Here is an 11,940-nt window from a genome sequence, read left to right on the forward strand (position 1 = left end):
AGGATGAGTTCTCAAGAATTTAAAATTGGAAGCTTTCCACTTAATTTTTCCAAAGTAAACATGCTGTATTAAGATCCCAGCAAGTGCAGTTTGCTAAAGGTCACAGCTTGTCTACTCATCTCAGTCACTGACCACTCATAATGCAGCTACCATTGCACCACTAAATCCATGTAAGGTTTGAAGGTTTGGGTTGAAGAGAAAAGCATGTGTGAGAAGCCTTGGACCTGCAGGCTGAAGAACAATCCATCCCTGTTTTTGTCCCTCTCTGTCTCCTCCTCTGACCCTGCTTTAGTTCGCTGCCAGTGGATATTACCAGGCCCAAGACTGGCATTACTCCCATGCCCACAATGCTATACTGGGCCCGTTTGGTGAACTGATGACTGAGGGTGATCTCATTCGCATTGAAAGACAGATTGAGAACCTGCAAGTCATGCACAAAGTGACAGAAGTAGAGAAAGAGTTGGAGCAGCTTGAGAAAGAGTTACAACAACTTCTTCCTGTGTCTGCAGCTCTGAACCATGAACACTTCTCGGTCAACCCTAAACAGGTTCATGGGCAAGCAGAGGACCTTCCTGCCTGGTGTAGTAAAATCTCAACACTTCTCAAGAACATGGCCATCCTCCTTGCTACCTTAGGTGGAAAGGAGATTGACATCCTAGATATGATTAATCAAGGATATACATATGAGGGTCTGAAAGGTGAAAAGGTCCAGACAGCCTCTGTTATCTCAGGCAATATTGGACGATCACAGTCTTTTACAACCCGAGAGGAGGTGGAGAAGGAGATCAAACAGTTTGGTGTGTCAGTAAAAAATCTGAAGGCCAATTATGAGATTCAGAGCCAGTCTAAGTATGAAGATGACAAAATGAACAGAGTGTACAAACGGAAAAGGTCCCTTCCAGTGGTGAGTGAGGGTAGTTTTTCCCCAGAGCCCATCTTGGAAGATGAGCTACTCTTCACTGCCTGTGAAGTCCACTCTCAAGCTTCTGAAGGTTTACTGCTAGAGCAGGACTCAAACTTGGCATTAGTGGATGAACCAGTTATAACAGCATCATGTGCATCTTTGACATACACTGGGCCTGATGGTGTTCACCAAATGGGCGTAGATGATCTTTCACATCCTCTTTCTAGTGGTCCTGCACTAAAAGCAGACCACCTCACACGCAGTCTGGAGGTACAGACAGACCTGAGCTATGTTCAGGAGTCCATCGAGATGCGAAAGGAGAGGATTGTGTTCCTCTTTTTGGAGCACTGGAGAAAGTACACCATGACTGAGTCCTACAGGCCCAAGTACTCAGCCAAAGAAAGGAGTGTAGGTGCAGGCATGGAAAATCACTCCCAGTATAACAATATTCAGTTTGAGTTGAATGACAGCTTGCAAACCGAGGATGACCTCCTGCTATTCATGAAGCAAAGGCAGGTGGTAGGGAACCTTCTCGGACACTGGAGGACCATTATGAGCCAGGTACCCTCACGGCAGATTCGCCGTCTCAGCCGTGCTCAGATGATCTACTGGCCTGAGCACTTCCTTCCCCACATAAATGGAGCTCCGGTTCATTACAATAGCTTAACCCTTGATCTTTTCATGCTTGGCTACTTCCAGCTTCTTGAGATGAACATGTCTCGCAGTGAACGGAAGTTTCGGCACTTGCTTTGCTACGAGATGTTTGATCGACTTGGCACCCACCCTTGGGAAGTGATTCGCCAGTTCCACCGTGAGGTGATGGAAAGCATTGAGAGGGGGAACCGTGACTGGTCAGATGGCTTTGAGGATATCAGACTGAACTACTTTGGTGACACTGCCGAGGGGGGAGGGTTGCTGGAGGCAGCTGAGATGATTCTGCCTCCTGAAATACTTCAGGAGGTCATACAACCTGTCCAGAGCACTCCATCTAATCCACATGTACCTGAGACAGCACCTGTGATGCCTTCTTCATCAGAACAAGACACTTTAGAAAAGACGGAGCAAGATGCAGTACAGACTCCTTCATCTGGCATTTTACAGGCTTCCTCACAGAGCTTGGTCGAGAACTCTGAGCAGCAATTAACACAAGAGCCTGTAAAGGACAAAGCAGAGAATATCCTTGAGGAGATATCAACAGATGTTACACAGCAGACCAATGAGTCTGCCATACAGGACTGTACTGAAATTCAGGTACTGAATCAAGACCTGGCTGCACCAAGTGCAGCACAACCACCGGATGCAGCACAAGCAGCCGTACAAGTAACAGTTGAAAGTCCCCCATATGAATCCACTGACTCTCATGCTGAAGAACCAAACCCAGCAAAATTTACAGAAGAGCCAAATGAGGATTCCATAAAGCTTATTTATGAGCTTAAAGAGTTCAGCAATGAGGAAATTATTAGGTATATTGAGCGAAGCTTTGCCTTCTGGAAGGAAAAAGAAGCGGAGTTGTTTGATATCTGACAGCTAACTAAAAATCATATAGGGCAAAAAAAAGTTATGAAATAAGACATGTCAGAGGAAAAAACCTTTCAGTTAGAGACAAACAGCATCTCATCAAAAGATCCTCTCATTGCATAACAATTGTGCAGATACAGAATATTGCTGCACACTGTGAAACTAGCATCCTAGTAAGGTTATGTGATGAAGGTCTGAGGTGACTCCGTTGAACCTAATACTGATAAAGAATAATACTTAAAGGCTGACTGGATAAAGTACCATACTCTATCAAGGATTGTGCAAATATTAGTAAAATTCCAGTTGATATTTCATGTTTGACTGATAAAATACTAAATGAATTGTGAAATGCATGAGTCTCAAATATATTATTATAGAATTATATAGAATTATACAGTAATTTGTCTTTTCTCAATGATTTGGAGGAATACTTGATAGAAATGCAGATCAGTATGAGGAATCAGCGTATTTGATGCAAGAAAAACAGACAACAAAGTGTAATGTTAACCTTAATCCACTTGAATTGTGAATTGTATTCATGAAAGTATGTTGAGGTACTTAAGTTGAAAACCTCAGTATCTTACTTTGTCATGCATGGATGTGTTTGAGTAATTTGTGTGTATTTTAGATTTTTTTTTTGTTTTCTAAATGCTCTATTTTTAAGTAACTGTTTTTATATGAGTAAAAATTTGAATATCAAATTTTTCAATGTCAGAACACGACTTCCCATCATCCCAGCTGAGTAATGAGTATTTGCTGGAATTTACTAAAGAGCATCTTGCTATACTTTCAGCTATTGATGTGTTAATAACTTCCTTTTCAGTCTAGAAAAACATAACCTGCACTGTCAACATAAATGAGAAGCAAACATAGCCCACTGAGATGATATTATAACAGCAATATTTCAGCTTTATATTGGGATCATGGTAAGGACTGTTCCTAAAGAGTAACGTCAGTTGCGACATGCACACTTAATACTCATTGGTTGATACTTGATGCTTGTCACAGAACCCTCAAGTGTTCTTGCTGTGTGTTTGGGTTAACTAAGAGCACATAAGCTCTTTCTGGACATAAGCTATCCCTTACTGAATCAAATAATTACTGTCATTGTTTAGGGATTAGCAATATTTCACATATTTTTACTGTTTAGTTGGATGGTATTTAATCAGCTTTTTGTCGACGGTAATTGCTTTTGAAACGTGCAGGTGAAGTTTCATTTTGCTTAGCAGTTTGTTTGAAGTGTTTCTTTTTTCATTAATAAATAAAACATATATAGAGCTGTTTTTTGTTATTATTTAACAGTTCAGCACATTAAATACTTAACAAGATTTCATCATTTGTGAATTGATTTTTTTCATATCATACAAAACATATGGAAAGTAAGATGTAAAATACAGAACGAATCCAGTTTCCCCATTACATGACGTGATTAACCAGATAGATAAAAACTTGATAAGTCTGCAAACTCATGTCATCAAGGATACTGGACAGTCTAATTACTGTTTGAATGTAGTCACCTGACAGTAAAAATAACTCACTGGGCTTGCTGAAATAAACCTCTTATGGTCACCTGCTGCCTCAGCTTAGCGCCATCATAAGGAGGTTGCCTCGTGCAAAGACTGTCTTGGCAGCAGTTAGTCAGCCAGTCACATAGCACACATGTGTTTTCACTGGGTTTTAGTCAGGGTGCACAATCGGAATTGATATTTACTTCAAGCCGTAATACGCCATTAGCACGCTCTTAGGGCAGACTATTATTTAATTGTTTATTTATTTTGGCCAGCTATGTAAACACAAGCTGTAATTGAATGATACAGCTGTACCATGCCAAAATGTCAGCTCTTTGGAAAGTGTGTGAAGAGGACATCAAGATTGTAATCTGTAGCGTCTGCAGTGAAAATGTAGACACTACAATGTAGTGTAGGAGAAACTACACTAAAAACGTTAGGTCTTCTCAGGCTTTTGGTTATTGTCTTTAGTATCTTCAAAAAAAAAAAACTTAATAAAACTGTGGTGGCCTCATTGTAGGAGAGATGATACAGCAAACCAGAAGAATGCGTGTTCAAATCCCAGAACTGATGGGGTGTTCCTGGTTGTGCCCTTGGGTAAGGCACTTAACTCTCTACTGCCCCAGGCAGCACTGCTCTGCTGGCCATGTCATGGTGCTCCTGTACTGGGCATAGAAATGGCAGCAAAATGATGAATTTCTTTTGCAGGACCAATTAAGTAGAACATTATTGCTATCAGTCATTTGTTCTCTTTTGGTCATTTTTTTATCTAGTTTGTCTCTTGCTCAAATTCTGGTAGGGGTCTGTAATGTTTATATTATCAGAAAGCAAGTATGACACAGTGAATAGTATTAATGTTTTAGTTTTTCAAACAGCCATGTATACATATTTTTATCAGGTGGTGTAGAGCATTGGTTCACAGTCTTGGGCACTATATACCTGAGGTAACTAACCAACTGTAGGGCCAACAAAATGTCCAGTGCATGGGTTTCCCATGCCTTCCTGTAAACAAACATAATTACTTATTTATAGATATGGCACATCTAGTCAAGGCTTCATAACAGTTAGGCTCCTTGCAGGTATGAAAATTTCATTTCCAGACACTAACGTGAACTGCTGAATTGACTTTCTCCAGGTATTCATCAATCAAGCATCTTAATTTGTTCTCTTCTGGTCGTTTTTTTTTTTTTTTTTCTGGCTATAATTCCCAGGGGAGTAATTCATTATTAAGGTGTAGATTAGCTTACCTGGATACTGGGGACTCTGCCAGTAAAGTGGCTCCGTGGGAGCGTAGTTAGAGTAATCAATCCACTTCAAGGGGAAAATGAGACGTTCAAAATGCCTACCTTCTCTGCTGGCCTGTCGTTACAGTCTGCAAGGTTGCAGCAGATAACGTTTCTGTTTGAAGACACCTGCGTCCAAGCAGACAGGGTGGCTGATAGAACTGCAGAGCTCACCTGAATTATTTTCAAAAACGCTTCTTCCATTTTCTCCCATAATTCCTTTGAGGAATCTTTGAGCCTGGGCCTGTCGCATTCATTCAGAAAATGAACCTTTTGAATCTTTTCAGGAATTCTGCTTTCAGTTTTGAACCAAGAGAACCAACCAGATGAACCAAGGGTGCTGTTTGACTTACAAACATAAAACATGTCAACTTTAATATTAAATTCTGACTCTGCTGTATTTGAACGAATGGTAATGACCAACATAGTTCAATTTCATTTAAACTTCATACAACTGTTTATTTTCTTGAACGTAAGCTGTTGACGATTGAATGACACCGTGCGGCTTTGTAGGTCATTGCCATCCATTCTCTAAAGTCCAACCGATTTCTCTATGCCAGCTCTGGCCCAGCACCCCTGATCTGTTTATTAAGTGTGGGCAAAGAGGACTCTCATTTTTATTCTAAACGTATTACATTAATAAAGTTACATTTACATAACAGCTACAGGAAACGCTGCGTTTTGCACTACCACATATACATAAAATGACAGGTTAATATTAATTATGCAAACAGGGAATCACTCTGTGGTTATGCTGAAGTAACACATGAGTTCTGATTGATAACCTGAATCTATTATGAATCAAGGTAGCCTGCTTTACAAACCACACACTTCTCTTACAGCACCTCACCGATGTAGCATATGCTAGTGAACAGCAACTGGGGTTTCACTTGACCGCGCTCTCTCTGTCTTTCTGATAGGCTGATGAGGAGGCCGCCCGCCTCGCTTCCATGCCCGCCTGGCGAAGAGATATCATGAAGAAGAAACTGGATGAAGAGAAGTGAGTTTAAAACGTAGTCAAGCAGGGAGGGTTTGTCTTCCCTGCCGTGTTTTATTCATTTTTTTTATTTGTCTAGTCTAAAGCTAAACACTCATTTAAAGGAGCAATTATTGCTGCACTCCCTTAAGACTTCATGATAATGTCGTAAAATAAACGATGTGCAGTTTGCAGATTGTTATGTATGTATGCATGTAAGTAACTGGCATACATATAACACTCAGCAATGTGCACATCATATGGCTGTAAAAGTTGGACCGGTCCAGGAGGTCCAGGACAACTTTCTACACACATACATCAAAATCTTTTCGTCAAAAATGTGACAGATAAGCAAAACGTGAAAATGTTTCTAATTGCTCCTTTAACATTCTGGCTGTGGGCAAATAGGATTAAATACTGTACTTCAATACTTCACTCAAAAATACTGATGTGGCTAATAGAGAATGAACGGATTGTTCAAAGGAAATCATGCTAAGTGGTGTCAACTGGCTTCATTCACTATTAGCCATGATAGCATTTTTAAGCAAAGCATTATGTTGAAATGGAGGTTAATATAGCCTTTTGCTTTTGGGATTTGTTTTCAATTGAACCCAATCAGTTTCTATCTTTAGTGACAGTAGTAGTGGTGTTAGAATTGGATTGTATAGACTAGTTTGTGCCCTAGATGTAAATGTAGTAAACGTTATTCCTCTACTTGTCCTTCAATGTGTCCTAAAGTATCTCTGTGTAGTGTTTTCCACATAGGTTAGTGCATGCACTGCAATTCATATACGTATAATCTTCTAATGTCTCTTATCTACACCTGGACGGGCAGGGAACAGAAAAGGTAAGACATTCAGTAGATGTAGTTAAAGTAGTAAAAGTGCTAGTAGTTTACTTGGGTGGTAATGATCTCTGGTCATTTGAGAAATTGGCAAGTGTTGTGGCCCAAATTACCTCATACTGTAGTACTGAATGTACTGAATGTAGAAATTCTGGTAGATGTAGTCTATACAAAGAAAGAGTGCCACGTAGGTTATTATTCATTTTCATTAAAAAAAAAATCAAAAACACTTGAAACAGCCACTCAAAACAGTTTTGATTGCTATGATTTAATACTACATTAACACTTCTAACTGTATTTTTTAATTTATTATAATTTATGATGTGCACTTTTGTGCTTGGAGTGATGCACAGTGCTGTGCCAAAGTCTTTTTCATGTTTTTAATTTCCAGTCAAAATGGTCATTAAGCAAGAAGGAAAAAAGGAAGAAAGCATATTTAACAGAAAATGCGCAGTATTTAGTATGTCCACCTTTTGCCTTTATTATCTCAGTTGTTTTCGGGAGTTCTGCTTCAGTTTTTCAAAGAAATCTACAGGGATATTTTTCCACACCGTCAAAGTTCAGTCTTAGAAGTTGGTTGCATTTCCTCTCGTCTCAAAAAAGTAATCTCAATTTCAAATGGAGGCTCGTCAGTCCATTAAACATTACTCCACATCTCACATGTGCAGTTTGGGTGCTCCAGCACAAAATTTTCACTACGCATCCTTTTCAAACCATAGTATTCATTTTCACAGTGGAAGGATGGACAGAAGCGCCTGTAGATGTTTTTCAGATCTGAAGCGAGAGTAGAGCTTGACTGTTTATCTCTCATAGATGAAAGCTGTAGGTACTGTTTGTCTGATGGTGATGGCTTTTACACAGGTGTCAGGACCTCCCATTTCCTCTCTATCTTTAAACAGTTTTCTCCAGCTTTTTCACTGGAGTGACTAAAGTGACTTCACTTTCTCCTTTGACCTTCTCGTTCCTTAAAGCAAGTGGATTATCTTATATCTAATCTCTGAAATATTTCCTGAAAAAGAAAAAAAAAACCCTAATGGCTGTTTTGACTGGAAATAAATGAAATGAAGGGTGGTCTCCGACCTCTGTTCAGTACAGTATATAAATGTGCTTGTAACTGCGTAGTGTTTCATTTCTTAGAGATTAAGCAGTTATGCCGTACACTACCATTGAAGTTTGCGGTGACTTCTTATATTAATCATTTTTGTTATTTCCTACACATCAATGGGTATTTCAGATATGAAATAATGAATTATATACAGTGGTGATCGCTTTACCTTTTTTGTCTGAGGATTTAATCACCCTTTTTGAAATATGTGATTATTGAGGAAATATGAGAATATTCTGGAGGAAATTAGTTTTATTATTATATTTTACTTCTTGATGTTGTTCAGTGTTCTCATTCATTTTAAAATCCTCTTCAAGTCTGTTCATCATTGTGGACAAATCTATAATGGCTTAATTTTTTAAAGCTTTCTATTGATTGCTTGAAACCTGTGTAGTTGCACAGGACCAGTATAGTATTATCACTCTGCTTCTCTGCAACTACAATTTGTTTACATTTTTGAAAATGTTGATTCCAAAGTTTTGAATGGTAGTGTACAAACAGAGTTAAGCTTTTTATTACAGTCTCCTGTTTGTACTGAACTTCATGTTTGTGTGTGATTTTTCTGTGACCTGGCAGAAAAGAGGAGGAGCGGCTGAAGACCGAGAAGGAGAACGAAGAGAAGATGGAACTGGAGCGACTACGGACTCTTGGCTACGACGAGACTAAGTTGGCGCCGTGGCAACGGCAGATCATTTTAAAGAAAGGCGACATAGCGAAACAGTAGAGCCCGACACGCCTGCAGTTTGTCTCCGTTCCGTATCGCATACCTCTGTCTGCTCCCACTCCCTGTAGGACACTTCATTACCCACAGTACTCCAGGTCCATCACATGCACACAGTGGTACACCAGAGAACTCATAAAGCGGTTAACTGTCAGGAGGCTTTATAGAGTTCACGGTTAATAACAGATTCAGAGGGCACTGAAGTACGTAATATGCGTGATTGCACAAGGGCCGAAAGCCTATGATTTATTAGTCGTCCCTTGTGCGTCTGTAGATTATTTTTTGAAAGAAAAACATTCACCCCATCCCGGCAAAGACACTATACAGATATTATTTGAGTACAGCTATTGCACGTTTAGCGAACGCTTCTTAGCTATACACGCTATACCAACTGCTGTTTTCTCACATTTCTACATTTCTATTTCAGATCTTTTAAAGTATTTTCATATATAGTGATATAGGATTAGAAATAAAAAATATAGAATTTATTCTGTGCACATATTTTTAAGCAGTCTTAATCACTATGAAAGCAGTTTAAATAAAAGCCTAATAGTAAACAGATGTTTAATAAGGAACTGCATATTAGCACACTGATAGATTTCCTACAAAAAAATGTTCTACCAACTATATTTTAAACAAAGATATGGACAATAAAATGCCCATGTCATACCCTGACTTCTCCTCTTAAAGTACTCTTTTAAATTTATCATAAATTATCAATCGTATCATCCCATTTCTTTTCCAGTCCAGGAATTCCAGGTGCTTAGTGAATGAAAATAGTTAGCAAAGCAAGCCAAGGCCATCATTCTTAATTATTTTTCCCCCCACCCTGTAATGAAACTGATAGTATTCACAACTGTGTTTCCAACCAAGTGACAGTTTCCCAGAGCACCAGAAGATGGCAGCAGAGGTCTATTCCAAGCTAATCAAAAGAGTCACTGTTACATCACAGTTATGAAAAGCTGGTGCGATGTTATATTACTGTAAAAAAATTTAAATTACTCTTAAATTTAAAAATACTCTTAAAAAAATTGCTAGAATGTAATAGATCTGGCTATGACTAACCTGATAGGGGTGGGAGAAGCCAATGTCTTAAAAACTGTACTGAGCGATGTCTCAATTCCAAGCGTTCTGTCCTATAATCTAACACATGCTGTGACTGCTCACTGAGATTTACAGAATAAGGAGGATTACAGAGGACGAAAACTAACGGTTGTTTGGTTTAACGCATAGACACGCTTTATTGTTGTATTCCTGTTGTACACCTACATTGGTTCTTTAAAATATACATGTAAACACATCCAGTGTCATCATGTAAAATAAACAATACGTGACGATGATGGTGATGTACATCTTTATTATGAGAAGACTGTCTTTTTTTTAGCTCATTTTCTCTTTTGAACAGTGAACTGTAGCTTAGTCCACTTAGGGTACCTGGACCTTGGAAAAGTGCCGGATGTGTCTTCGGAATGTACGTGTATATATGTGGTGTCTGTCCAGTGTCATGAAATGTGTGCTAGGTAAACTTGATGTATTTTGAGTGTACATTTTTTGGATCTGTAAAAAAAAATCTGAATATTATACAAATATATGTGTATTGCATGGTTATCGTTGAGTAATTGTTTGGGAATATTCACCTAAAATTCATTTGATGCCATATTAAAACAAAGATATATGTGAACATCATTGCCATTAGAATATTTTCTATTCATGCATAATGTATATAGTAATACTGAAATACTCTTATTGCCCTTATATTGTTACATTGTGGTCCAAAACATTTTTTTTTTCTTTCTCAGCCTTTGCTTGCATTGGCTTATCAGTGTAAACCTTCCTTTTCCGACTGTCAAATTGAATAAAAATCAAAATTACAACATTTGAGCTTCTGCATGTTTGGATTTTATCACACCAACATGACAGATTAGGCCTGTCCAAAATGTAGAAATCGACCCTCACCGCACTCCCTCACCCGGTAAGAGAACCAGTACGTTTTTGTACTATACACTGCAGTCAGAGTCAAAGACCACCCTTCATTTCTTTACTTTCCAGTCAACAGGGTAACTAAGTAAAAGTCCATTTTTCAAGAGATCCTTCTGAGTAGATATAAAACGATTCACTTGCCTGATGAAGGAAAACTACAGAGTCCCGCTGGTGACGTCCTGTATAAATAAAAATGATGCGTGGCCTTAGTAAGGCGTGGGAATGAGATGATTAAGTCGTGGCCATGACTTAGTAAGGCGTGGGAACGAGATTGCTGCTTACTAAGGCGTGGCCACACATTAGGATCTCGTTCCCACGCCTTACTAAGTCGTGGCCACGCATTATTATTTATACAGGGTGTTGCCAGCGGGGCTCCGCTAAAAGCAGAGAAAATGAGACTCCTAACAACCATGGAACCTGGAAGACCACCAAACCTGACATCTGCTTTCATCTTTGATGAGGAGAAAACGGAGCGCCGCTCTCACTTCACATCTGAGAAAATCCATGCGTCTCTGTCCACCCTTCTACTGTGAGAAGACAACTCCACACTACAAGTCTGGAATGCTGTGTAGCTGCTGAAAAGCCCTTACCGAGAAAAGAAAATGGACAAACAAGAACAGAAGCTGCTGGTTTTCTCGGAACAACGGCCTGACCACCCCAGAGTCCAGACCTCAGCATCGCTGTCAGATTGGGAGTCACTTGATCGTGAGAATCAGAAAATGCCACCAACTTCTACGACTGAACTTTGGAGGTGTGGAAAATATCCCTGCAGATCTCTTTGGAAAACAAAGCAAAAGTCCTGAAAAGAACGGAAGCTGTAATAAAGGCAGAGCGGACGCGCTTCTAAAAACATCTTATTTGCTGAGAGAATGAAATGTAGGGTGGTCTGTACCTTCTTTATTTGTAAACTGGTTTGTGTTTTTAGCCCTCAGTCCACCACAAACACTGCACTTTGGCCGCCAAGACCAAAGATTTGACTACCTCTGCGGCTGCAGTGAGGCGGTCATACCTCTATTTGAACAGCAGGTGGCGCACTGCGACCTTATTCACATCGGACCCAATAGAAAGTTCTCACTGTGTGACTGATCGCTTTCCCTTCTC

At 39.5% G+C, this 11,940-nt stretch overlaps 1 protein-coding gene across 7 annotated transcripts in view; it reads left to right on the top strand.

Moving 5' to 3' along the window:
• espn (espin) overlaps positions 1–10,737 on the top strand; it is a 66,304-nt gene extending 55,567 nt beyond the window's left edge. For 3 of the 7 annotated variants that reach the window (XM_017705769.2, XM_017705771.2, XM_017705773.2), the window contains 3 exons: positions 6,134–6,213; positions 7,016–7,036; positions 8,715–10,737. In XM_017705769.2, the coding sequence (XP_017561258.1) occupies positions 6,134–6,213; positions 7,016–7,036; positions 8,715–8,862 (249 nt within the window). In that variant the 3' untranslated portion in view covers positions 8,863–10,737. The remainder of the gene's footprint in view (positions 1–6,133; positions 6,214–7,015; positions 7,037–8,714) is intronic. The other 4 variants (XM_017705770.2, XM_037536243.1, XM_017705772.2 and 1 more) reach the window with 2 other exon arrangements.
• The last annotated feature ends 1,203 nt before the right edge of the window (positions 10,738–11,940 follow it).

The sequence above is a fragment of the Pygocentrus nattereri genome, chromosome 29 (genome assembly GCF_015220715.1).
Source record: "Pygocentrus nattereri isolate fPygNat1 chromosome 29, fPygNat1.pri, whole genome shotgun sequence".
Taxonomy (NCBI): domain Eukaryota; kingdom Metazoa; phylum Chordata; class Actinopteri; order Characiformes; family Serrasalmidae; genus Pygocentrus; species Pygocentrus nattereri.